General features: G+C 43.7%; 1 protein-coding gene across 4 annotated transcripts in view; it reads right to left on the bottom strand.

The window, feature by feature from the left end:
• Window positions 1-27,903, bottom strand: part of TFAP2D (transcription factor AP-2 delta) — a 50,462-nt gene that overhangs the window by 21,670 nt on the left and 889 nt on the right. For 3 of the 4 annotated variants that reach the window (XM_069850806.1, XM_069850809.1, XM_069850808.1), the window contains exons 2-6: window positions 27,271-27,768; window positions 23,552-23,612; window positions 11,558-11,723; window positions 8,773-8,891; window positions 1,029-1,170 (exon numbers count right to left, since the gene is read on the bottom strand). In XM_069850806.1, the coding sequence (XP_069706907.1) occupies window positions 1,029-1,170; window positions 8,773-8,891; window positions 11,558-11,723; window positions 23,552-23,612; window positions 27,271-27,768 (986 nt within the window). Of the gene's footprint in view, window positions 1-1,028; window positions 1,171-8,772; window positions 8,892-11,557; window positions 11,724-23,551; window positions 23,613-27,270; window positions 27,867-27,903 lie in introns of those variants that run through there. The other variant, XM_069850807.1, reaches the window with a different exon arrangement.

The following is a 27,903-nucleotide window of genomic DNA, read 5'->3' as shown; positions in this document are numbered from 1 at the left end:
GCCCTGTTCACCAGATCTGACTCCCTGAGATTTCTACCACTTCCCAAAAGATCCAGTCAGGCCTCAAAGGAGCTCTTTTTTTTTTTTGGTAGAAGATGCGAAAGCAAAAATGATGGCGATCCTCAGGAGCTTTTCAGAAAATGGTCTGCAGAATTGCTTTGGACGTTGGCAGCATTGCGTGCAGTTGTGTGTCAATTCAGAAAGGCACCATTTTCAAGGTGATTACAGATGATTTTCTTGCTTCATCAAATAAAAAGAGTTACAGACACAGTCTCAGGGTTTCTTTGTGTCAGACTTCCTATGTTCAGTTCTACCCCATGCAGGCATACCACACACCTACTGTAAGACTAAGCGGTTCCATGCACTCTATTTATTCCTGTTTCCCATGGCTCATGAAGGCTAATTCCTCCCTCATTAAGACTAATTAACCCAGATGAAGTGTTATCCTGACACGATGTTACTGCTTCAGGAAGGCAAGCGTCTTGTGTAAGGCAAAGTAGGTATCTCTGGAGGTCTTTAATGGCTTTAGCAAAGCTCCCCTGCTGGTGTACATCGTTCCAGTGCCTTTGACGTCAGGGGAACTCTTGCAATTTTCATCCAGAGAGGATCTATCCCTCTGCAAACCAGCTCTCCCACAGCAGACTAATGGCAATGATCCCACAGTACTTCAGCATGCGCTTAGACCTCCTGCTCATGCGCAAAAGGGACAAAGCCAGTCTCCACCCTCTAGGTCTTACCACTTGGTAATGTCTCTCCTCACATCTAAACCAAAGCATCTGAGAACACGTACGTGCTTCCTTAACTGCAGGCGATGAAAGCATAACCACTAAATTCTCACTGCAGTGAATAAAGTCCCTCATACAGCATCTCTAAAGAGGATCGCTCTCGCTTGCTGTCAGTGAGTACTGTTGTGATAGGAGTCACCACAATCCCAGCTCCACACTCCCACTCCTCCCTCCCCCGGCCCCCAGATCCAAAACACAGAAGCGACAGACAGATTTCTTTTTTAGATTCCCCTCCCTTCTTACTTTGTTGCTAGGATCATCTTTTTCCTCGCTGTCTGCTCTTTCTGTTCCATGTGCTGTCTGGCAATGTGCTCTCCTACCGCCTTGGCAGGGAACTCTGTTTCACAGGTGTAGCCGAAATCTCTGGCCAAGTGTAATGCTTCCCCTGTGGGCAAAAAAATAGGTCAGTTTTTAGGATGGTGATGGTTATTATTATTATTACAGAATTTCTTCCACTCTTAAAAAGAAATACAATGATAAATCACTTCTGTAGGCATTAGTTCCAAATTGCAGTTACAGATTTTGGCTCATTTGGCTGGCTCGTGCTTAGTCATCAGATGGTGTCAGCCAGAAGACAGGGAGGTTATTCCTCTCATGAGGAAAGACTAGTCAAGATGTGGGTTTAGCACCTTCTCCTGCCACCAGTGGGTACTGGGCAGCTATTCAAGTTTTGTAAGCCCTGTTCATCACTTAAAGCATAGAAATCAGTGGAAGGTAGGAATAAATCACTCTGAAGAGCTGAAATTCAGCCCTTGGTGCTTTATTTCTCTGTCTCTTAAGGAAGAATAGGCTTCTACCCAAGAAAAGAGCTGTGGGGATAACATACGTTGAAGCATATTTGCTTAGGGGTTGAGGCAGCAGGCAGGATACAAGCCCCCCACACCAAAGATGAGCAGATCTCAAAGTAGCATGCAAGAAAATCTTATTCCCCAAAAGGTTGCCATCAAAATTGACCAGCAAAAAAAAAAGGGATGACAATGAAGACCACAGTTGCTGTTTTAGAGGTGGGTAAATCAAGGCAAAGGGAGTATATGGCTTCAGTAGGCTTTATGAGAAGCCTGTGCCAAGGGCAGGCACTGAGCACCTCCCTGCCTCACTACAGAGACTGGACACCATGCTGTAAGAACCTGTCCCTCACCACTAGCTTAGAGAACCCAGGAACTGATTTTAGGGTTTACTGAACACTCTTGACCTGTGTGCTGTGACTCTGACAACATTGATGTGGGATTTAACTGATGACGCACAGCTGCCTGGGCTGTGAACATCTGTGCCTGAGTTAGTCTTTCCCTGATGGGAAAAAGACACTTCCAGATGACACTTGCTCATCGTAGAAGGTAGAAATAGGTCAGCTACCAGAAGTGCATGTTGAAGCACATCTACATGAGTGACTGAGAGACGTGCTCCAGAATAGTTTTGGGGTTAAGGAGTTGTGGGTATTTTTATTTTATTTTTCTTTTTTTTTCAGTGTGTTTGCTATCACGAGAGGTGGTATTGGACCCTGGCTCTTTAGAGACAAGACTGATGCTCCAGGTGAACAGTTAGGAGGGATGCAGGACGTGCAACATTTCCCTTTGAGAACATGCGCAGTGAAATTCCTCTGATGAAATGTCAGTGTTGACATCTGACCTAATACTTACAAGTCAATGGATGCAAGCAAGCGCTTGCAAGTGTATCATCCCCTACTAAAGTAGAAGGCAGAAGTGGATCAGAGGAATGATAGGAAAGTCTGGGTTAGAAAGGAACTGAAGTGATCACCTTACATTAAAAGTACGGCCTTAGATTAGGTTATTCATGGACTTTGCAAACCTAGTCTTGAATATTTCTAAGCATGAAGAATCCATAGCAAGCTAATAAAATATCAGTTATTAATTTCATTTTATGGGTAATCACCCAGAAATGCTGATTCCTCCCTATTGACTACAATGAAACATGAGAGGACAAATACAACTAGGATAGAGATGATGAAACAAATTCCATCCTCATCAAGACTGAGTCTGCTCTCATAGACCTGGCTGAGCCAGGGGAGATGCAAACTGCCTTGGGAGCAGTGGTCCTGTGTGGGGCAGCATGAGGCATAAGGTACCACGTGCACTGACTTCTATTCCAGACTCTAATTTCCCTCTTTTCTGTTCATTCTCTCTCCTTCTATCATTGGAGCTTTTACCAGAAAATTACTTTTTCTTCCCACAAGAAAATACTGTTATGTGTTTATGTGACTGAACTGGATTCATGTACTACAAAAATGCAGGTACTGTTTCCAGGGAATTTGTTTGCTGACTCCAGTCAGCAACAACCTTCACAGCTGTAAATAATTTTACATGCAAAAATTAAAGATTATACTGAAAATCATCTGTATTATTTGGACTTTTTAAACATGATTTCCAATATACCTAAAAATAATAAGAGGTTAACAAGCAACCACTATCACTGAGTTTAAAGGAGAAATGGTTTCAACTTAATTTACAGCTTCTGAAAAAGCAAAATAGTGTGCAGAGAAATTAAAACGGACTTTAGTGGCATGCTAACAGCAAGTCAGAATGAACAAGCATGCAGCTGACTGCCAGTTTTGTATTTAAAATATCTTCATGGATGAGAAAGGGTACCACTTTAAGTCATAGCTGCTAAATTTCTGCAGAGTTGCTTCAAAATTTTTATTTCAGCTTTGCTTTTACCCTTCCTTAAATAAAGACTTATAGAGTGAGTCAACCACAGATGTGTACTGGGTTTTGCTTTTCAATCAAACTCCATTAAAACACTTGCTAGGTTTGTTTTCATGCCAGTGTGGAAAGAAGATAAAAGTCAAATCCATTGAAGCTGTCATCATAGAATCGCTTGGTTGGAAAAGACCTTTGAGATCATCGAGTCCAGCCATACCTGTCCTGTACTAATCCAGATCCCTGACCACCTCATCTGCTCATCTGCTAAACCCCTCCAGGGATGGGAACTCCACCGCCTCCCTCGGCAGCCTCTGCCAGGGCCTGAGAACCCTTTCTGTGAAGAAATATTTCCTGATGTCCAATCTGAACCTGCCCTGGTGCAACTTGAGGCTGTTTCCTCTCATCCCACTGCCTGTCAGTAAGGAGAAGAGACCAGCACCCACCTCACCACAACCTCGTTTCAGGCAGTTGCAGACAGTGATGAGGTCTCCCTTCTCTCTTAATCAGGGAGCATTACTGTTCTCCAGACAGTTCTATCCCAGTCCCAGTCAGACCCAAGTAAATAATGGAGTCGGCAAAGCACTGAAGCATTTAGCCATTGGAAAAATCTTGGTTTTACAGAGAACAAAACTTTTATGTGATGAAGACATTTATTTAATGTGGTCAACAACAAACTGAGTGAAATTTGCACCTTTTCTCTTAATGTCAAGAAGGAAAGAATGAAAATACAAATTATCATTAAACCTCATCTTTCCAAAGACGGTATATGTTGTCTACTGGAGTTGAGAAAATTATACTGAACTGTTTTGATGATCTCAGAAAATTATACAAACGTATGCAACCAGTCGATTTTACACGGAGCTGGGATTGTGACTAAATGCTAAGGGCATATGAAGAGATAAAATCATGAGCAAAATGAAACAAAATGACTTGACTGCTTGTGGATATATATAGGTAAGAATGTATATACAAATATACCTACTGGGAAACAATGAAACTGCTAATTTTCAATATATATTTTTAAACCTGTTTTTACTGGAAAGGGTGGTGGAGCCCTGGAACAGCTCCCAGGGAAGCAGTCACGGCATCAGGCCTGACGATATTCCAGAAGTATTTGGACAATGCCCTCAGCCCCACGGTGTGAACGTTGGGGTGTCCTGTGCAGGGACAGGAGCTGGACTCGATGGTCCTTGTGGGTCCCTTCCAACTCAGGGCATTCTGTGATTCCATAAATTGCAACATCAAATTCTACACAGAAATAGAAAACTGGACATGGAATGCTCTGCAGAATGTGATTGCTCATATTATTGAGCAGAGATCTCATTCTGAACTGGGACCAAATGATGAGGTATTTATAAGCAGATTGTGTTATACTTCTATACGCTCTTCCTGTTAATCTCAGTGAACAGAGGAACCTTATATCACTGCACAGTAGAAAATAAATCTGCTTGGCGGGGGAAGTAGTTTGTCACAAAATGTGACAAAAGATGTTTGCTCTTTCTCTACATCATAATTTGGACAAATATTTATTCTAGGGAAAGTGTGGATGAACTGAGCTCTTTTTCTTTCACCTTTTTCTTTGCCGCCTTCTGCCTAGTTATAATTTATGTCCAGCAGGAGTCATACTAAAAGTAGAAACCCCTAAAATCCCTGGCTTTTTTAGCCAGTTGCCTCATTTCAATCAAATGTCCTTCTGTGCAATATTGCCAGCTCTTTCCTCCTGCGGAGACAAAGAATGGGTACTAGGGATCGTCTAGTCTTTCTCTTTCCATCTGACACATGGCTTTGCAGCTGTAGGTAGTGCTGCCTTTCCCATAGAATCTGACAATTGAGCAGGGAGCTTTGCATGATGGAAAGGGACAGTTGCTGAAGCTGAATTGGCAGAGACAGCTCTGGAAAACCTCAGTGGAGAGACCAGCCTGTGCACCTTGACAGGCTTCTGTGGGCAGGTGCAAGGAGCAGCGTGGGTGTCTCCTGGGTCTGGCAAGAGTGAGAGATGCTCCTATGCGGAGTGAAGGCAGAAGCTGTGTCCCAGGAGGGGGACACTCGGCATCTGAACCTCCTACGCTCCCCTTGGCTTTGCCTCCTCCGGATGCTCAACCCATCAGAAATGCTGCTCAGGGGGAGGAGGGACAGGCGGGAGGTGGAAGGAAAGTTTTTTCTATTTGTAGGGTGAGAAGGGAGGAGGAACAAGTGTAAGGATATTAAAACAAAAGCTGGTGGGGGAGAAGTGGGAGAGCTGATAGCAGGGTGAGAAAAGTAACTGCCGACCTATTTTTCTCAAGAGTTTTTGGTCCCCAAATGTTGAATGCAGTCAAGTCAGTGTCTAATAAACTTAGTGTCTTCATTAGGTTTGACGGGAAAACAAATTACAGATTTTAAGTGTGTTTTCTGATTTTTGTAAATAACCTGATGGTTTTAAATTCATTCATGAATATCTATATAGCTTTTACCTATATCTGTGATCACATTAATGCTACGTCTCTGCCTTGCAAGTGATCTGCCCAAAGAGAAAAGGGACATCTCCCCTCTTCTTACCCCCTTTCTTTCTCCCACTAGGGATGCTTTTCACTTCTTCGAGCCAGCAGTGAGGCTTAGTCCTGGCAATGCCGGCTTCTCACTGGCTCAGCTGGGATGCAAGAGTTTTCCTTGTAGAGCTCCTAAGAAAAATGACCTTTCCCTTCACCTCCTCCAGGCGCTAGAGGGCATCCCTCACCCACAGGTCGCACAGAGCCTCGTCCCACACTGGTGGGGAGGGTCCTGCAAGGCTGAGCTCATGGTCCCAGTCTGTCCGTCCACCCTTTGTGCTGATGTATGTGGACGTCAGTGGAAAGGACGGAACTGACCTATCACACAATTCCTACTTCTGGCCGTGGAAGTCTCTGCTAAAGACACTAAGGATGCAATCCAACCAAACCAAGAGTAGCAGTAGATAATGGTTGGACTCAATGATCCGGTGGGTCTCTTCCAACCTGGTTATTCTATGATTCTATGATTCTATGATATGCTGAACACCAGGAAAAGTGAGACTGTAGAATACAAGGGGCCACGCAACAATTTTCTCGTAAAGTCTGGATCTTCACATGACCACCACAGCTTAGAAATTCATTGCAGTTCCTCTGTTGAACTTAGTGGTCTCTCCAAAACTCAATGATTTTAGTCTGTTTTAGAGGAGAAAAGTGGTAGGCATGCTGGAGACTTTTGAGATGGCTTTGGTCAATATCCCTTGTCACCGTACAACTAATTTTGCCTTTTCTTACCTCAAACAGATATTCAGGAAGTCGAGTATATTCCTACCTTGCAGAGATATTAAAGGCCTTGATATATTGACGACTGTGAGGACCTTTAATAATAAGAAAGTTAGAACCTTTTAAAGAAATCAAGACGGGGTACTTATGAGAAGTCCACCCAGTGCACCTAATATTTAGAGATTTAAATAAGACTTGCAAATCGTGTCAAATTGTGTGTTGACATCACACAGAAAAAGCTGATGTTGTTTTCTTCATGTCCTCTAAAACCCGGAATAAGCCTGTATCTTTCCTTGGCTGCCTCCTCCAGCAGCAGGAGCCGCTGAGGAATGATTTTCCTTGCAGAAACCATGCTACAAGTTAATACCACTTGGAAGTAATATCCGCATGGACAAAGGGAGGACAGCTTACACCATGGAGAATTTAATGAGCGCTGACAAGTTTGACTGAGGATTGGTTACACAGACAGAAAACTAACTTCTTTCTGTTGGAGTGTTAAAGCACACGATGGTGCCTTTCCCAGAAATTCAAGGAGACAAAAATCATGTTTAGCATACCTAGGCAAACAGGTCGGGGTCAAAGTGAGCTCCATCTCCTCAGTGTTTGTCTTTAGCAGTCAGAGTAAAGAGGTCCGAGAACAAAAGAAATATCACAGGCTTGGTAGTTGGCTTCCTATTGGCTTTGAGTAAAGGGCAAGGAGGAAAACACAGCTCCACCCCTGGGAAACAGGAATCTAATTCTTACTTACAGTAAAGGTACCTGCCATCAGTCTGAGGCCAGCAGCTGAAAGGAAAGCTTCCTCACTCTCAGTCTCTTCTAAAGAATGAGTAGCTGGCTGCATAACTCTGTTTATTCTTCCCTGCTAAGACCCAAGATGAGTGAGAGACGGTGAGAGCAGGACCAGCCTGAACTTCTCTGACCTGGTATCTCTTCTAAGACTTTGACTCCATTATGGTTTTCTCTTTATTGCAGGCAGGTGAGGTATGGACACACCTGTATCTCAGAGCAGCCTCATTGTAGTTCTGTGTGCTCAGCAACCCTTGAGAATCTTAGTCCCTCCTCTCAGATGCTGAGAACCCTCCTCCATTGTGGATCCAGCCCTCATTTCTGCCTTGGGGATTCTCCATCCTTTGAGATAATAAAAACCTCAGTAGGCAAGGTCTTAAGCAGCTTCTTCTAATTGACACTGCTTTGGGCAGGAGGACTGGTCTCGAAGATTGCCAGAGGTCCCTTCCGGCCTCAATCTTTCTGTAATTCTGTGATTCTGAGGTAATATGTGCTGAGACCTCAGCCTAGTTGCCTAGATCTGTATGGACCTTTCAGGTTATGATCCTAGAAGGTGTTGACCTTTAGGATGAGCTGAGTGCTCTCAGCATCAAAGAGGAGGGATCTGAAATTCCCAGAGCTGCTACTTGCAGCCAGACAAAAAAACCCAGTACTTAGTGGATTCACCCAGAATAGAAGAGATTCAGGTAGAGTTTCTTGCCTTTGCCTGAGGGGTTTGAACCTGCATCTCCCAGCTGAAGGTTTGAAAAGCCTGGCAGTATTTGGTGAATGATATTTAAACAACAAATAAAGGCCAAGAAAGTATCTCCTGGGCCTGTCTAGAGTTTATCTGAAAACAGATTTCATTCGTTTATGTGGGGAGGGAAAAGGCTTGTCTAAATATTGTGTCTTCTTATGGGAGGGAAGAAGAAATCATCATATTTTTGGATCAGCTCCAGGAAAATCACAAGTTTTTTTAAAAAGAAGGAAGATAAACAAGCCTACTTGTAGAGTTGGTGTAAGACATTTATTTCTTTCACAAGAACACTTGGATCATCGATGTGTAAGTCAGATCCTAGCACAAAAAGTGCAGAACAATGCTGAGGAAACTGCAGGACCAAATCACTTGCTGGGAGCCAAAGTGTCTCAGAGTGAGCTTCCATTTTGCCACTCGTTCTGTCTGTGGCTTTAGGCAAGCCAGCTCTCCTCTTTGTCCAATACACAGGTTATGATATTTAACAGAATGGATCCAAAGTGTTGTGTGCAAGGAAACATTTAAATTATGTTTCTGTCATATTGCAATATTAGAAACCCTACCTTCTACCAAGGAAGTCAAGAGTGTGACATTTGCTGCTTTTCTTCTTCCTGCAGGCAAATTCAGTCCCAGTCTGTCTAATTTTTCTCGCAAGCAGCGTCCTCCATTCTTGGATTTTGCTCTGTCATGAGAGAAGAGTAGGAGTGAGAAACTTGGCTTTATTCTGCACTTCCCCCCCCACGTTAATGTAAGTCTAGGAGTCGTAAACACCTTATTGACGAATGTGTGGGTTAATGCCTGCACTATTGACATCTTTCAGAGCTGTGTTCTTAATTTCCTGCTCACACTGTGCAAGTCTTTCACTTTGGTCCTTCGACAGAGTTAGATATTTTAATGTCTATCACAGGACCACCGGATCTTCAGACAACTTTCCACCTGGTGGAACCCACGGTTCTGATTTGCGCGCAGAGCCTGGGATTGCAATGACTCCATATAAATACTGACAGTATAGTTGCTTATATCTGATTTAGCCACCCCAGGCTCCAAAGACAATGAAAAGAGAAACATGCCCTTCTAGAATGATATTAAACAGATGTCTAGAATGAGGGGACTTTACCCATCTCTCTCACCTGACTGTAACAGGAAACCAGATAGCTACTCAAATGTAGATTAGAACCCAGCTCCAGCCATACCTCTCTAATTTATGTACAGACCTACATACTTAGAAATGCACTCTGCAAAGCCCGATACTTACAAGGAAAAAGAATAAGGCAATAGGAAATGCTGAAGCTAAAATCCCAGCCACCGGCGTATATCTGTGCCCCTCTCCCAGATGCCCACGTCACTTTGTTCTCACAAAATGGTTGCTGGTACATCCCACACCTGCTTTTCTGCAGTATCTCAGCGTTTGAAGCATTCAAGACATATCCACTTATGCAGCAGATATTGGTTCAATTTCTTGCTCAGCCTGAGGGAATTTTATCCTGTGGCTTTTAGAGAAATGGAACAGCCGGCTGGCAACGAATAATGTTAAAATGCTTGAACACTGCATAGAGCAGTGACTGGAACCCAAATCTTTCCCATCCCAAATGAGTCACCTAGTCATTAGGTGAGAGAGTCATCACTGCAGTTACACCTTTGCTTTTGTCCAATAAATATTTGATTAACTCCAAATGAGATTAAGGGGCTCTCAGGCTAGAACAACCAATCACTGAGTATTAAGCATGCCTAACTAGATGATTTGAGGTGAGGGTTCAAGTTCCTTCAGGCAGAGGAAGGAAACAAACTTGGGATACCACCACTTCTATGCACTAAGAGATCCCACAACTTAGACCATGCTATATGTCAGAAAATATCTTCTGAGGATACTTAATTCTGAAGAAAAGCTAGCTGGGGAAATACCCACGTGGTGACTGCTGACAGGATGCAAAGTCAGCCCTGCCAGGTCCCAGGAAAACCATGTATGAGACTTGTTTTTGCTACATCTCTGCTGGTCAACCACACGTTGCTTGAGTTTCTCTCTGGTTGTGACACCTGGAAGTGTAGCCTGACCAGATCTATTCAATTACACTCTCTGCCTTGTAAAGCAGAATCAGTGCCTCCAAACTGCTGGCTGGGATGAGTCCCTGGCATTTGCTAACTCCTGAATCATGTCCCGGGTGGATTTGGGAGAGTGATATTTGGTCTGGGTCAAGAACTTATAGGGAACATTCAAGCATTTTAACCAAAGAGAGAAATGAGTCCCCACGTACAGCCTGATGCCTTTGCATTCTTATCAGCTTATACTGGTATTGATGAAGTCTATGGAATGAGTATTTAAAGTCAATATTTCTGTGACTGGTAGCTGAAGCCCTCTCCAAGGTCGAGCAGCAACAGAAAACCTTTGTGGCTGTTGATTTTGGATTTCAGTGTGTGTAGGGACAGGTAAATGGTGCTTGTGTTGCAATCAATAGTCCTTATTCTGCAAGACGGCTCGAGACAGGTCTTGGATTGCTCCCTATCTTAGAATATCACAGGCTGGCTAAAATGACTTTCAGTCTAAGTACGACAATCAGTGTGGGCTTCAGTGACAGCAGTGAAATAGCCTTGGACTTTCCAGCTAGTTTTGATCAAAGGGCACTCCTGTTGCTTCTGCCACCTAAACTGACATCTCGGGGACTTTGCTACTTACATATGCCTGGCTGAATTACAGTTGCCTCCTTGTGTTCCACCTGCGATGTGAGGCACAGTCTGCCACTTTTCTCCTCTCCGCAGGTGTCTACTCTGGCCACTGAAGGAGCAGAGGCAAAACTGTCCCTAATTACTTACATCTCTTCCACTATCTCACCATGAGAAAAATAAACGTATGCTGCTAAGTCAACCTTTTCTGTAATCAAAAGGCATATAAGGGAAAATGGGAGAAAAAGGGATCCCTACACCCTCATGCTTTCGGTTTTTGATGAATGAGGGCAGTTACTATGCTTTGTAAAACAATTTGCTTTGAAATGTTTCTCAACAAGAAGTCCATTTTTTCTGTTGGAGTTTTCCACACACTGATGGTAATTTTTTTTGCATTCAAAACAAGGTAAAACAACACTGATCCAGCTCTGATGGGGAACTGAACTAAGGAGACAAAGAGAAATTGAGTTCACTGAAAAATGTCAACTTTCTGTGAAAAATGTCAATGCGATCTTAATTTTTCTAATTTATTGGAATTTTCCCTTGAAACAGTGTTCACTCCCAATCCGTCTCCTTCTGTTTTCCCAAATGGTGACCAAGAATGGCCCAAGTAGGGAAAGAGAACAAAACCTGTTTGCAGAAAATAGAATTACACCATTTACAGCACTGTCTAGGACATGTTAATCTCACCTTCTTAAAATACCTCCTAAGAGGGAAGCATTGAGGCATTCTGGTGGTGAAAGGCGCCTCTTCACCTCTGCAATGGTCACTTTGTACTTTGAAGTGGAGCTGAGTAGAGATAAGCGACCAGGTACAGAGCAGAACAGGTCGGTGGGGTTAACAACACAGGTGCCACCTACCAAACAAAAGATATGTTAGAAACATAGAATCATAGAATCATAGAAGTGCTTGGTTGGAAAAGACCTTTGAGATCATTGAGTCCAACCATACCCGTCCACTACTAAACTATTCCCCTGAGCACCCCATCTGCCTGGCTTTTAAGCCCCTCCTGGGACTCCACCACCTCCCTGGTAGGAGACCCAAAAATCCTTTTGGTGAAGAAATATTTCCTGATGTCCAATCTGAACCTGCCCTGGTGCAACTTGAGGCCATTTCCTCTCATCCCATCACCTGTCACTTGGGAGAAGAGACCAACACTCAGCTCACTACAACCTCCTTTCAGGTAGTTGTAGAGAGCAATGAGGTCTCGCCTCAGCTTTCTTTTCTCCAGGGTGAACAACCCCAGGCCCCTCAGCTGCTCCTCATAACCCTTGTTCTCTAGCCCCTTCCCCAGCTCTGTTCCCCTTCTCTGCATGTGCTCCAGCCCCTCAATGCCTAGGGGAGGCAAAACTTATATTCTATATTTTGACAAGTTCAGTCATGAAGAACAATTCCATTGTTGACTTGTGGTTGGTTTTCCTTTTGCGTTTGTTTGGGTTTGGGTTTTTTTTTAAGGAGTGTGTGTGGTTTTTCTTGAATATATTATCAAATTTTTGCTTCAAGAAAGATGAATGGATTGAAATTTCAGCCTAGGAAAAGTGAATTATTAGGTCTCATGAGCTCTGCAGTCAAATTAGATCATTGTGGTTACTGCACTAGGTTTCATGCTCAGTAAAAATGACATATTGTCACCGTAAGATTTGTTCACAGTAAGATTATCAACGTACAATTGAAGCAGATTCAGGTATCACTCACTATTTAAAAAAATGCACTTGGTGAAAAATTTAGGACATTGTTTCTAATGAAAAATGTTCAATTTAAGTCTCACAGCTGTGTTTAGGACAACAAAGATGCAACAGCCTTACAGGTTTGCAGTTATTCACAGCCAGAGTGGCTTTCCACAGCTTTGAACTCTCATAAACTCCTTCTAAAGTTAGGTCAAATCCTTAGATGATGTTAATGATTGAAATCTATTAAGCTACACTAGTTTATCTCAGGTAAGTTCTGGAACTGTTTATTTCTTGAAAGTGGCAATTACTTGGCTTGTGTCTAAAACTGCTGAATGATCCCCAAATCTTTCAATGAAGGCTGCGATCAATAACTCCTCGGGCAAAATTGAGCTTTTAACTTAAAGTTAATATACGAGAGAGCAAGACAGAAAACTTTCTCTGCACCTGATCCAAGACGATAGTACAAAATCTCAGGGAAAATAGGAAAAATAATCTTAAGGAGTAGTATTTATTTTATCACCAAGTGCAAAACACATTTTTTTGACCTCCCTTCCCCAACCTGACTACAATAAAAAATTCAGTGGAAGAAATAAGTCTCACCACTGCATGCACAGTTCTTCCCTGGGGGGGAGATGAAAAAAAAAGAATGAGCTGCATATGACAGTGATATAAAATAACATATAATTCAGTGCACTACTGGGAGTCCAGATGGTTTCTGTGAGGACAATGATATAAAGACCTTCCTACAGCGGAATGAATCTGTGCTCATCATTCCTATTTAAAGGAAATATACTGCAGTTTTAAACTACCATGGTAATTTCTTTTTTCCTGGGATCACCCTGATCTTTTTGCACTGCAAAAGCTCACTTAATTATGCTTAAAAATTTTAGTTTGTAATTTAAACACAAGGAAAGGAAAGGAAAGGAAAGGAAAGGAAAGGAGAGGAGAGGAGAGGAGAGGAGAGGAGAGGAGAGGAGAGGAGAGGAGAGGAGAGGAGAGGAGAGGAGAGGAGAGGAGAGGAGAGGAGAGGAGAGGAGAGGAGAGGAGAGGAGAGGAGAGGAGAGGAGAGGAGAGGAGAGGAGAGGAGAGGAGAGGAGAGGAGAGGAGAGGAGAGGAGAGGAGAGGAGAGGAGAGGAGAGGAGAGGAGAGGAGAGGAGAGGAGAGGAGAGGAGAGGAGAGGAGAGGAGAGGAGAGGAGAGGAGAGGAGAGGAGAGGAGAGGAGAGGAGAGGAGAGGAGAGGAGAGGAGAGGAGAGGAGAGGAGAGGAGAGGAGAGGAGAGGAGAGGAGAGGAGAGGAGAGGAGAGGAGAGGAGAGGAGAGGAGAGGAGAGGAGAGGAGAGGAGAGGAGAGGAGCTTGGCTTAGACAAGATCCTAGCACCTTTACTTTGTCTTCTTCCACATGTAATCCCTCTTAAAATTAATGTAATTATGTATGGTCCACTTTTAGCAGAGACAGAGGAATATAACTGAAGGATGAAACCTCATTAAAGGCAGATGATTGCTTGCTTACATAAGGCAATCATAATTTCTTTCCAAATATTTCAGCTCTTGAAGGTACATTTAAACATTTGTGCTGACAGTAAAACCAGAAAAGAACATCTCTTGGTATAAATCCCAGATGGGTGAGATCCTGACTCAGTACAGCAGGGTATTTTATGACTTTTCTAATTATGCTACAGGATATATATTAGTGTCCACTTCTCAGACAGAACATAGAGACAAATCATGCATCATCAAGCTTATACACACATCAAGGGCACTTATGCACATTTTTGCACAGTTCAAAGCTACAATTTGTGAGCTCATATGCTCAAATACAGAAATATGGTGCCACATGCCTGAAATGTTGGGGTTTTTTGTTGTTTTGGTGTTTGGGTTTGTTTTTTTTCCATATCTGAGGCAGGGCTGCAGAGAAAATTATAAATATTTTCAGTCAACATTTTCAAACTTCTGGTCTGCCAGGTACATTTGTGAAGAGTGTTAACACTGAGTAGATTTGTTTGTTTGGCATCTCCTGCCACACAATATATACACACGCGTGTACATACATATCTGTCAAGAAAACAGAAGAAGTGTGTGCATACTTATTTACTTCAATAAGTCTGTAAATTTTATAACGAGTGAGACTGCACTGAAATCAATGCCATATTAAAGTTTATCTTCTTGCCAGGTTAAGCCAGTATGTGCACCATTTACACCAGATAAATAATTGTTCCTTTAATCCAAAAACCTGTTACCCTGCAGCTGCTCCTACCCTAACCAGAATTTACTGGAACCCTTCTCCTTTCTGTTTAGTAGAAGGTTGTTTACAGCCTAAAATGTTTATAAATATCATGCCTATGCGACATGATCTTAAACAAAGCAATTCCAGGTATGGAGTTCCAGCTATGGGTTAAAAGTAAGAGAAAACAACAAGCCTAAGTCATTTGCTTTCCAGAAACATGGAGAATAAGTTGCAAATTACAAGGAGGTAAAATTTGTTGCATATAATTATTTTACTAAATTAATTATTCATTGACACAGCAAGAGAGAGCAGTGTGGTGCTTTCTATATGAAGCCGTGTCTTTGTCACAAACTGTGTGCAGTTTTGAAGGCACGGATCTCCTACCACAAACACCACCTTGGAGAGGAGGTGGATAAGTCCTGGCCTTTACAACAGGTGGTAAACAGAAAAGGGGATGACAGTAAACAAAGGGAGGGCTACTAGAAAGAGAAAGGAAAAGAAAGGAAAATATGACTGCATCCACACTGGAAGATGAAGGGTTAGGTCTCTTGCCAAACAGAAACACTTTGGTGTGCTTTTTCCACCATATTCTGATCATGCGATAGAACGGAGAAACGATTTTGCGAAGAAATGCAGCTCAATGGGAAGAGGACAAGGTATGTTTTAAGTTACGCTAAACACTGGGGGCAACAACTAGGTTTTCTTTCCCATCAACCCAATGCCACTGTAGGTGCTGATAGAGAAGTCAATGCTTGTCCAACGGCTGAGCTGATCTTTTCATAACAGAGTATGCAGGGCGTGGGATGGTGAGGAAGCAGAAGAAAATGCCCTCAAAAAGAGTATGGAAAAAATGCCTTTCACAAGTCTAGCAGTTCAGCCTGGCGATCCCTGTGCCTTTTAGCAGCTTTTACTTGCTTTAGAAAAGTTTACAGGCTGGCTTCTCATGCCAGGATACATGAAACACCACCAGCTCATCAGGTAAAGAGCCCCACGCACAACCACGCCACAGTAACATAAAGAAGGGAAAACTGTGGCTGTTGCTCCCTGGCCAGTTTCCCACATCTTTGATCCTACTGCAAGGCTAGGAAAAAGAAAATGAGAGCAAGCAGGAGGTGAGATAACTGGTAGGATCATCCAACAGATTGCATCAGCACTTTTGTGTTCCGAATACCATGTAAAATGGGCCTGTGAATGTCAAAAAGACTGGTTTTAGGACAACTGTTTATTCGCACAGGAAAACGACTACGTGGTCTGGTCTGACATCACCTGTTGCCATAAGATACTGTGTTGGAGGTGACTGTAGATGGTGGTATTTGTGCTATTACAGCCAAGGAGGTCTAAAAGCACAAGCAAGAAAAGATTTAGATGAAGGGGTCATATTTTTTGTATAGCAACTGATCTGGTTTGGGAAAAAAAAAAAGAAGGAAAGCTTTCAGGTACACAAATCCTTCTTCAGGGCTTCTCTTTTATCCGACTGTATTCAATTACTTCTTTCTTCATGACAGACTTTCACCCCCTGATCTGCCATCTACATGTTGATCTCAACAACTATGATTGGGAGAAGAAGAGATGCACTTCATGCAGCAGCCCACACTTGGGTGAAAGACCTGGGGCCTGATACCATCGTATACCGAATTGCCTCAGCTACGGCATCACTTCAGGAGGTTATTGTCAAGTTGGTCTGAGCGAGAGGAATAACGGAAGACTACATTAATTTTTGCTAACTTACTTTTGGGGCTCAATCCTTGTCCCTCTAGCTGACTGGTTCATTCTCAACACAACACACTCCTTTGCATTAACTGCACTTTTGCTTTGCTTCCTAAGCCTAGAATGAACAAAAGTTAGGCTGTGTGATACTGCAAAAGGTAGTCACAACAAACACTGGGAGAGTATTTTCCCTTCCTTATTCCCATCTCCCCATCAAATAGGACAAGTCAGCACAAAATGCCAACACAAGCTGATGATGGGTTGTGTAGATGACAGCAGGGAGAACAACAGAGCCACACTCTATCCCAACAGTCTTGTCAACACAATGCAAATCCTTACAATGTGTGATGCAAAAAGAGCTTGGTCTGTTTTGATCATAGGTTTCCCTTTGTATAGAGGAAGAGGACAATGAAGTGGCTGGAGTGCAGTTTCTTATTCCGATTTAGTTATGTGCTTGAGCACAGCTAAAATATAAGTCTCCTTGATGCCCTCAGAGTTAAGCATTTGTGCATCTTTTCATTGACAAAATCCATATTCTTATAGATTTCATGCTTTTACTAAGTAATGTTATTCCTTTATTAGGAACAAGAGAGAAATATTGGTTGATGTCACTAGATGATATTTACACTTTAGCTTCAAATACATGTTTCAATTGGGTGTCCATAATTTTTTATAAGTACATGCATCTCTACATTCTGCAAGATCAGTTCTTATTTAACCATAACAGCTGCAATGCAATGGGTATTTTATATTCGCTCAAGACGAGGTAGTCCCTTTCTCCATGATATTCACCCGTAAATATCATGCAGTTATGGAAGGAAACATCATAATATACTGGTGACAACAGTGCAGAAGTACTCTTTATTTTGTTTTCTTGGATACAAGCATTTTTGCGTGCTTGTGTACATTATTAAGTATAAGCACGCATGAGTGCCTACTGATTAATCTTATATAAAATATTAATAGCATGCTATGCTTTTTATTATTTCTATTATTTATATCTACAGGTGCTGTTAGTAGAAGTCTCCAGCTTAGAATATATTTTCTGCTCTGTTCTGAAATTCTGGCAAGCTTACGGTGTTACAAAATGAAGACATGAAAATCTACCTCTCCTCAGCACATTTTTTCCCTAGCAAGTACCAAATTTAAGCAAGCACCTAACTGCTTATCAGTATTGTTTAGTCCCATCTTCAGTTCTTAAATGTACAAACAATGTAATGTATAAGCAATTTAAAATGTTTTCCAAATTATCCTCATATCACCTAGTCACTAGTCTCAGGAACTAAACGTTCAGAATGCTAAAACTCCTCTACATTTGTTAGGAAGGATAGTAAATACTGCATTTGTTTTCCCGCCCCACCACCTTATTCCTTTGGTTTCATTCGGGTGTACAAACTTTGCACCACGTAAGTAGTCATGCAAACCAGATTGTTCCATGAACACAGAATCGTAGAAGCCAAGAATCCCTAGGTTGGAAAAGCCCTTTGAGAACATCAAGTCCAGCCGTACCTATCTACTACTAAATCATATCCCTAAGAAATAACATAACAATTCTGAGATAAAATCCCTCACTGGATCATTCATGCTAAGGTAAGATGGACATGACTGCATGCACGACTATTCTTTTTTCAATATGAACCAGAAGATTCATCAAGCAGATGGGCAGAATTTTTTGAGACCAGCCTCTGACCTACACGGGGATTTTAAGTCTATTAAGAGTTTTAAGTTTAAACAAAGTTAAAAAAAATAGCTTGGAAGAAGCAAAGCATTATAGTGGAAAACAGAATAGTATAACTCGGGGAGATTGTTACGGGAACTAAGCTTTAAAGATTGTATGAGCATGAAAAAGGATGTTAAATCTCAGGGATCCAGGAGCATTCCTACAGCTCCTGGGGTCAAGGATCAAACCAGAGGCAAAGGAAAATAAAACTACTTAATTCCTCTTTCCTGTACACAAGCCATAATAAGTCACCAGCACTTTTGGGGGCATCTTTGGTTCATCAGTGGGCTGCGAGGACAGCTGTGGGTCCCTGGGGTGCAAGAGGGAGGCTGGGCCCTGCGGGGAGCGGGGTTGGGGTGCTCGGGGAGGGTTTTGAGGCTCTGCCTGGAGTAGAGGGAGTGATGTTGGAAGGGGGGAGCCGTGCTCCTCACAGAGGTGCCGGCAGGTTGTGTGCACGCCTGGTCTGTGTCCGTTTGTGCTTCCAAACACTCTGTTCCCTGCGTGTGGGGCTGAGTTTGTGGGATGCCGAGGACCGCTCCGCGTGTGCATCCTGAGTGTGCACCGCTCTGAAATCTCTGCTGGGCCAGGATAACAGCCCAGAGAGTGGAATGGAGCAAAGAGAGGCAGAAAACGCATACTACACAGCCTCTACTCCAGCAGGACAGGGGAACAGCAGAGAGCCCTCCCCAAACAGGTGAGATCCCTTTCCATTGCCCCTCCACGCCCAGCCAAAACCATCACCCCATACAGAGCAGCAGGGGAAACAATCAAACAAAAAAACCCGCAGAGAAATCAAATCAAAACAAACGCACCCAAGCCCCGAGCCCCAGCCTCACAGCTCATCCCCAGACCTCTTCCCAAGGTCTCGCAGAGCCCGTGTTATCCCTGCTCCAGCCCAAACTCCCGGCCAGCTCCAAGTCGCCCAGCGAATTGGCTTTAGTCGGCTGGAGATTATCTCAGCTGGAGCCGCGAGAGCCATTAATTAAGCCAGCTATTTAGGATTTTAATGCGATTTAAATTGGCCCTTGGAACGGAAAAGAAAAGGAGGGAAGAAGACAACAGCGCTAATGACAGCGCGTTAGGATCCGAGCACAATGATGGGCTGTTCCCAGAGTCCCGAGGCTCTTGTAAAGCTCTGAAGAGTCGGGAAAAGGGAAGAGGACAACAAAGGGGAGACAAGGAAGGGATGTGTCCTGCCCTCGGTGGGGTCCGGACCCCCTCAGCCCGGGAGCGGCCAAGCAGGGCAGGGCAGGGGCTGGGGGGTCCTCAGGTACCCCAAGGGCAGGGGGCACCCAGGGAGCTGCAGCGGGTGGGTCAGAGCAGGGGGGAGCGGGGAGAAGGGTCCTCTGCCCAGCCCGGGGTGCCTGGGGTCGCCCCCCTTCCACCTGCACCAAAAACCAGAGGAGAAGGTTCTCCTGGGGCGAGGGGCGCTCAGCCTCTGCCTTCTCTCCCTCCGGCCTCTCGCCCAGGGCCTCGCCCTTAATGACCGAGTCGTTAGCGGATAGTTTGGAGCGTCAAAAAGGAAAATTAGAAGAGGAGAGGATGAAGGCTCAGCGAGCGAGTTTCAAACGGGAGGCGATACCGCGGCTAAGTAGATAAAAGGCAGAGGCTAGAAAGGGGAGCGTCTCTCCCCGAGTTTTATTGGCAGGCTCAGTGGTGACTGATGCTCCAGCTTTTAAGAAAAGGGTGGGTTTTTTTCCCTTTCTTTCTCTTTTCTTCTTCTTTTTTTTTTACTCCCTTATTTATTTATTTATTTTTAATCACGTAAGATCTGACGGCTGTTTCCAGCCAGGCGCTGGTGCATTCGGATGTCAGTCACCTCTAAGTGATTTGACAAACTCGAGATCTCTTAAAATGTGCAGAGTTCAGATCATATTAATTCCCCAAAAATGTTTTGATTCAAAGTAGTTTGTATTTTATGTTGCCAAGGGCAATCGAAAAAGAGCTATTGCCGATAGGTTGGCCCTTCTCTCTTCATGGCCCAGAGGCGATAGCAGTATTTAAGCTTCTGAAATTAGCCTGGGGCAGGAACGATGGATGATCACAAAGCGAAACGAGAGCTTTTTTTGGAGTTTGCCACCTCGATTTCATAAAACGATGCAGGCCAAATGTCACCGTGTTGTCTTTTTAATCCAAATATATGGAGGTGAGGACACCGAGCCTGCACACTCTTCGTGTCCGAGGGAAGGGGAAGGGGTGGATGTGGAAAGGGGTTTGGAGGGCTTTCTAAAAAGAAGCCCCACCAAAAAAAAAAAAAAAAAAAAAAAAAAGCAAGAAAGAAAAGAAAATGAAAGGGGTGGGGTGGGGGGGAGAAGAGAAAAATCAAACAGGAATCAGTTTATTCTGCTTTTAAAATGTCAACCTGGAGAGAAATTAAAAGAGAATGGGTATCTAATAAAAGCCTGAGACGATTAATAGGAAAGTATAAGAGGGGAGGGATTTTTTTAATGATTAAAAAACACAGACGACTCCTGTAAATAGAAGCTTCATTTCTTCAAGTGATTTCTTTTGAAACGAGCGATCTGAATATTCAACTTTAAGGCAAAGCTCCACTCTGTATGTACAACATTAATATGATCTCTGCAGAATTTGGTACTCAGAAATATTAACATATCAAAGCCGCTGCCTGAGGCTAGAGAAGCTATCGATACACGAGCAGTAGGAAAAGTAAAGATTATTGGTTCTGATGGTTAGAGCAGGGAAGCTCCGGGCTAAATCCTGCACACCATTAACTGAAAGTGATAGCATGGGGATCTCTGCCCTGGAATCGGTGGCAAATATTTTCTCTAGCTAGTAATTAGCTCACCAGCACCTAAGCCTTGCAAAAATCTTTTACTTTCCGAGCCTCATTAAAAGCAAACACCAAATCACAGCACTAAACAATCTAGAAGGCAGCCGATATGTGCAATGGCAGCCAGAGATGGAAACAGGGAAAAGCCATGTTTGTGATGTTTGCCATTCCTATTAGTATTAATACCAGGACTGCAAAACACGCTGCTTCTTAAAGATTGCTTTTTTTTTTTTTTTTTTTTTTGGAGAGGACTAAGGAAATGGTGTGTTCCTCTGGGAAAGTGTATAGGAAGCTTGCTTTCTTCTCTTTCTTTCTCTCTCTCTTTCTTTTCCTCTCTCATTCTCTCTTTCTCTCTCTTTCTCTCTTTCTCTTTCTGTCTTCCCCTCTTCCTCTCTTTTCCTCTCCTTTTGTCTTTCTCTTTCTTTTCCTTCCTTCCTTCCTTCCTTCCTTCCTTCTTTCCTTCCTTCCTTCCTTCCTTCCTTACCGTATTGCATCTAAAACAGTCAAAGGCAACCTTATAAAAAAAAATATGTATATATTAGTGACAAAAATAAAATAAAAAACCTGACATGAGATGTTTAAAATATTAGGGAAGCCACTCTCCAGTTAATATATTCTTATTGATGTATTACTAGAAAAGAAATGTGATTTATTTATATGGGATACTGTATAGTGCTTAGGCGCAGGATGTTTTGATTACTGCTAACACCTATCGTTTTTTTTGAAGTCAGACAAAATATTTATTATGTATTTTTAATATACATTTGAAACTTATACTCTCGCCTTTGATATCTTCCCTGAATATGCCAAGAGACAGATAGCAGTGCAGCAGTAGTTCAGCACTTAGATCAGGGCAGAAGAAACCTTGCAATTTCATGCTGGATTCCCTTTACTATCAATCTTTAAATCCTTGAATAATTTGATCGCTTTAAAAAAGAAGACAGAGAGAGAAAGGAAGAGAGATACTTGACTACAATCATCTCCACAGGTAATTGGGATCTCCTTAAGAGAAGCCGGAGAGCTGAATAAACTGGAGTTGAGCTGAGCTGAGCTTTGAGCCGCCCTTCAGCTGGGAAATGAGAACCGCAGTCCAACACCACAGACCCCAGCTGACTGGGACTCTGTCTTCCTCTCTTTCAATAACGATCTCAGCTTCTTGGGAGTCATCAAACCCGAAAGAATCACCTCTCCTTCTCGGGATACTTAGAATCCGCTAAGACCTGGGAGAGGAGGAGCTGAGGGGAGCAGCTGATGCACGGACAGCGTGAGGTCGCGGCGGGAGCTGTCCCTTCAGCACCACGGAGGGAGCTGTCCCTTCAGCACCATGGGGGGGCCGTCCCTCAGCACCGTGACTCGGGGGGGGTGCTGCTCCTCAGCACCGCTGCCCCGGGAGCTGTCCCTTCAGCACCACAGGGAGCTGTCCGTTCAGCACCACGGCGAGCCCGGACCCCCCCACCCAGGCTGGGCATGGGGAACCCCGACCACCCCCACCCAGGCTGGGCACGGGGAACCCCGACCCACCCCTCCTGTGAGACCACTCTCCATCCCCACCCATGGTAGCTCGGTGTGGCTATTGTTCCAGCCTAAAGTTTGTCCAGGGCAGCGGTGGCTGAAACCAGCTCGCTGGTGTCATCACCTCAAATATCTCCTAAATATCTGTTTTTCGTGGTGAGTGTAAGGAATAAGAAAGAGCAACCATGGGACAAGAGGTTGGTTCTGAATCATCTAAATCATCTAAATCATAACGGCAAATTATACCTATTTTCAACTTGTCACCCCTTAAACTTTTCAGTGCCTCAGCACACTCCCTCTTCTCTTTGGGAAAAGCAGGAGAAGCAAAAATAAAGAAGAGATTAGGTACAAAGATCTATTTCTTTTACTTCCGAATAAAGTGTGCATTCCAAGAGGCTGAGTGGTGAAGCCTCCTCTTTCTGACTGCATTATTGGTTTTATGTTGTGAATGAAAGTATGCTTTTAAACTTGCAAGAATAGGCCTTTACACTACTTTTGTTTCTCCTCATGGTAAATGATGGTAATAACAACCCCCCAGAACACTCACATTAGCTGAAGAAACGCGTACTTAGCAAGAGCTCCAAATATTTCCTCTAACTTTGACGAGAGCTATTGACACGGACAGACGAGTAACAAACGAAGTGACACTCAAAAGCGAGTTCCACACCCGTCTGTAGCGCTACTGAAACCACTTTTCCAAACAAGCTCCATCCTTTTCCCACACAAGCTCGACCTGCCGGGTTGACAGCCCGGAGCCAGGGAGCACGGTTCTCAAACTATCAGGGAATCAACTCGGCTAAACGTGGAATGATAAAAGGAGTCAAGGATGCCCTGGATTCAGCGGGAAGTATCCGAGAGCTACCGAGGAACAGATCACTTGCAAAGCGCAAATGGACTGTGAAATGTGAAGTGCTCTAAGCCAGTTTGCACGTACTTCTGTCAAATGTCAAATTATCACTGTGTCTCCGAACTACGCTAAACAGTGGGGGAGGGAAGGAGAGAAACGGAGAGGGGATTATGTTTACAAAAATTGACAGACGCAAGTATTTGTAACCTCTTACCTCTTCTTATCACACCTCCTTGCCCGTTCAGTACAAGTCCACACTGGGCCTCCACTGAGCTCTTAAGTAATGAGGGAGGGGTAGGGGGGGAAGGAAAGAAAGGAAAGAAAGAAATCAGATTCAGAAACCCACAGAGAGATCACATAGCTTTTGCTTTGTTACCAGACTCACTTAGGAACAATAGTTAAGGTGAACCGAAAAAAAACCCAGTTACTCTCATCGTGCTCAAGGGCTCTGGCAAGATCCCACAGCCGTCCTGCGGTCTGCCCCTTCCCCACCAAATGCAGAATAATTCTCACTTGCATTTCCACTGAAATATGAGTTTGTCCTGAACTGTGTGTGTGTTTAGATCGGCAGTTACATGGCAGGATAGAGACAAACAAGTACGGTTGGAAGAAGTGTGTTTGCGCTCTACAGCTGCAGGCACAGAGGTAAAAATACACTTTTATAGAGTATTTTTGTATGTTATGCTGTGTATTTTTATATATAAACAGCTAAATTCATACATTGGTGTCGTGATACGTATAAACCAACTAACAAAGTGTGCACAGAAGTAGACAAAGAGCACAAACAACAGGCTATTGGGCTTTGCCGGCTCCACAGGGTGGTGAGGGTGCTGTAACAATGCGTGTGTCCGCACATAGGTGGGGATGAATATGCATCTGTGCACACATACACAGACACCCATGTGGGACCGTGGGGTGAAGACCCATCCAAAAACCTGCCCGGGGCTTCTAGAGCACATCCGAAGAGATCTCACTTCTTTATTCTGCTGATTATTTGGGGATCTTAAACCTCCTTAATAAATATTTTTACTGGAATGATAAAAGACTTGAAAAGGTTGGGTTTTCTTTGGGTTCTTCCTTATGTTGGGGTTAAGAAAAACACAACAAACCAAACCTAAATCTTTGCCCAGTGGAAATGTGTTAAAGACCCATTTTCCTCTACAAACAAACGAGGTATTGGACATGAAAGAGGCCTTTAAGGGTGTTAACCTACTCAACAGCCCGTGAAGAGTTAAGTAAATGCGGAGAGAGTCGGTGCATAATAAAAACCCCACTTTACAAAACAACCTTTACAGTCCTGGCTCTCTCCCCCACTTTCACCATATTGGCGCTGGCCTTGTAAGGCCTTCCTTTTCAAGGCTCTTTATTATTTTAAATGTTCTGCCTTAAAGTGATTATGAAATCAATATGAAAAAAACTTGGCGACTGAGCATAAATTAAAGCGGTGATGGGAAAAGGTGTGACAGTTTTCTTTGTTGCCCATGGAAAATCTTTTTAGGGCACTGAAAGATGCCACTCCAGCTCCAAGACTGTTTGCATCTGTTAGGCTGACTTAAACCGCCCTCGAAACTATTGGACATTCACTTAAAATTCTGTGCAGGGAAAAGTATATTTACATTTGTTGCATTTGAAATGAGGCATATGCTGATGAACGATTTAAAAAGAAAGACTAAGGAGAAAGGGGAAGACCGGTTAAACCCCAGTTTTGGTTTAAAAGTGTTTGTGTACAGCCCAGTTCTCCACCGAAGCGATTCCCCCTAAGCCCAAGGCGATATTCGCTAGAGCCCAAGTATTTTTCTGAATCGTCTAAATCATAACGACAAATATTCCTATTTTCAACATGTCACCGCTCAAGCTTTTCGATGCCTCCGCACACTCCCTCTTCTCTTCGGGAAAAGAGGGAGGAGAAAAATAAAGAAAAGATTAGGTACAAAGACCTCTGTCTCTCTGTCTTTTACTTTCGAATAAAGTGTGATCGAAAAATTCATATTTTCTGAAGAAAATCTGTTTATTTTTTTGTTCTTTGAATAAATAAATAAATAAATAAATGTGCCTCGAGCAGCTTAACCAGCCTCTTCTTCTTCTTCTTTTTTTTTTTTTTAAAGGGAAACATGTTGTTTGGTCGGATGACATTGCATAAATGACCAGTTGAATGGCACTAAGTCGAAAATTGGATAAACTATGGTGCTTTTTTGCCCGGGACTTAGGCATTGTCTGCTCTCTTGCAAACGTCCCTAATCCCCTCTTTTGAAAAATACAAGGCTTTGTGCCTGCCAAAGAAAAAAAATTTGTACAGATACAAAAAAATCAGCAGCAGACGTGGTTATAAAAAGGAGTAAATAGGTTTTAGCTGGGCTGAGCAGTGAATGGCAGATTTTTTTTTTTTTTTTTTGTGAGGGGGGTAACATAAGGAGATCCCTGTGAAAAATGTAAACAAAAAATGGCTAGAGAGGATAAAATTATATAGTGAATTTTAATGGAGAAAGCTAGATTTAAATAGTTAGAATTTCCTCCTCCGAGATATAAAAAAATAACGTTCTTTGTTGTTGGGTTGCCGGATTATTTTCCTCCTTAAAAAAAAAAAAAAAGCTAAAAAGGGAATAAAATTCTCATCTCCGATATAAATAGAGGTTTTGTGGGTTTAGGGGTTTTTTTTTCGGTTTGTTTTGTTTTTTTTTTCTTTTTAAGAAAAGAAAATAAACCTCCTTAGTTTTACAAACTTCAGGGTTTTTTTTCTGAACCTTTGACCGCTCCGTATTTTTAGTAAGAGCAACACAGCGAGCTTTGTGTGACTGGGAGCGAGATTGGGGTGAAAGCGAGTACTATTTACTGTACCGGTTGTGTCTCCCCGGTGCTCGGGAAGCTTTTAGCTCCTCAGCTCGCCGGGAGAAGAAGGGTTTGGTTCGGATTTAAGGGACTTTCTGAAAAGGGCGTTAAGAGCAGGAGGGCGTTGTTTGCAATTTTGGGAACAAATTTCATGTAAGAGACGGGCTCGATTTACCGGAGGGGAGTTTTTAGGGTGGTGGGAAGGATTTCTGAGCGGATAGAGCCGAGGTTTTGATACATAGAAATAATAGAAATAAGACTTTTTTTTTTTTTTTTTTTTTGATGGGTCCAGATGCCGGCTCGGGAGGGATAGAGGAGTGATTGGAGACACAGATTGAGGCGCTCAGCTTTATCCGCGGGTACCTCTGTCCCTGTAACCTCTAGATCGGACGCTTCGAGGGATTTTTAGCAAATTGAGTATTTCTGACCAGCGTTTGCTCCCGTTTATTTCTTCCCTGCCTCACGCCTCGGGATTGAACGCAAGGTTTGCTTTTGTATGTGTGTTGGGAATCAGGTTTATTTATTTTTCGCCCCCTTTTTCCCCTTTTTCATCCCTTCCTTTAAACATTTTGTCTGCCCGGTCAGTGCGAGCTCTTAAAACCGCCTCGTTCAAGCGAAAGGAAGGGAAAGTTTAGGGAAAGTGAGCAGGTGGCTTTGGATCAGTTTGTTTTCTGCGTGGATTCGGTCAGGGCTGGGAGAGGCAGCTCAGCATCTCCGGGCGGGTCCCAGGGACACAACCCAGGCGGGGCAGGCAGCCCAAACTCTGGGGTCTGTTGTTTTGGGGTTTGTTTTTGGTTTATTTTTTCTCTCCCAAGAAAGATGAGTCGCTTTTTCCTCTACCTTTTTTTTTTTTTTTCCGCAAGAAAGACCACTCACTTTTTCCCCTACATTTTTTTTTCGCTCAAGAAAGATCACTCGCTTTTTCCCCTGCATATTTTTTTGTTGTTGTTGTTACTGTTCTGGAGGAGGCGACCTCTGGATCGGATTTTGGATGGATCTTCCCTCCTTTGTACGAGCTGCTCCGACAATGGGGAGGGTGAGGGGGGCCCGGGGCAGGGGGGGGAGGGGAGAGGAAGGTGTCTCGGAAGGCAACCGCACGTTATTTACCTGCAAATCGTCTGCTCCCGAGGCTGCAAGCCCGAGGCTTGGTCCTGGCAGGAGTCTTTGATCTGGATGCATCCCATACTGGGACCCATGGCTCATGAGAGACAGGTCGTGGCGGCGGTAGGCGTCTAAGCACCCCAGCTCTCTCCTCTGCTCGTCCAAGCAGGAGGACTTGAGCGCCCGCGCATTGTGCAGGTTGATGAAGTCGGTGGGTTCCCCATGGTGGATCTGCTGGTAGTACTGCTGGGAGTGATGGAGGGAGTTCAAGGAGTAGGCGTCGGGGTTGACGGCCGGGTGGCTGTGTTGGAACTCGTAGTGGAAGGACTGGTGGTGCAGTGGGGTGTACTGGTGGTTAGTGGAGAAGTACGGGGAGGCGAACTCGGTGCCCGTGGTGGAGTAAGTGAGAGGAGACGAGGAGGAGTAGGCGACGGTGGAGTTGGCCACGGACTCCAGGCATCCCAGCTGCATCAAACGGTAACTGTTTGATCCGTCATGACGTATCTGGAAGGAAGAAGTGAAAAGAAGACCCCAAAACTGGAGGTTTGTCATTGAAAACCCCCGGGTGCGGTTCCCCCAAGCACTCCGTCCTGCACAGCTTCTCCCCCCCGCAGAAGCCTCTAAGCCCAGCAACAAAAG

The sequence above is a fragment of the Phaenicophaeus curvirostris genome, chromosome 2 (assembly GCF_032191515.1).
Source record: "Phaenicophaeus curvirostris isolate KB17595 chromosome 2, BPBGC_Pcur_1.0, whole genome shotgun sequence".
Classification (NCBI taxonomy): Eukaryota; Metazoa; Chordata; class Aves; order Cuculiformes; family Cuculidae; genus Phaenicophaeus; species Phaenicophaeus curvirostris.
Note: the sequence above shows the minus strand (reverse complement) of the source record. Positions and strands in the feature narration are given on the sequence as shown.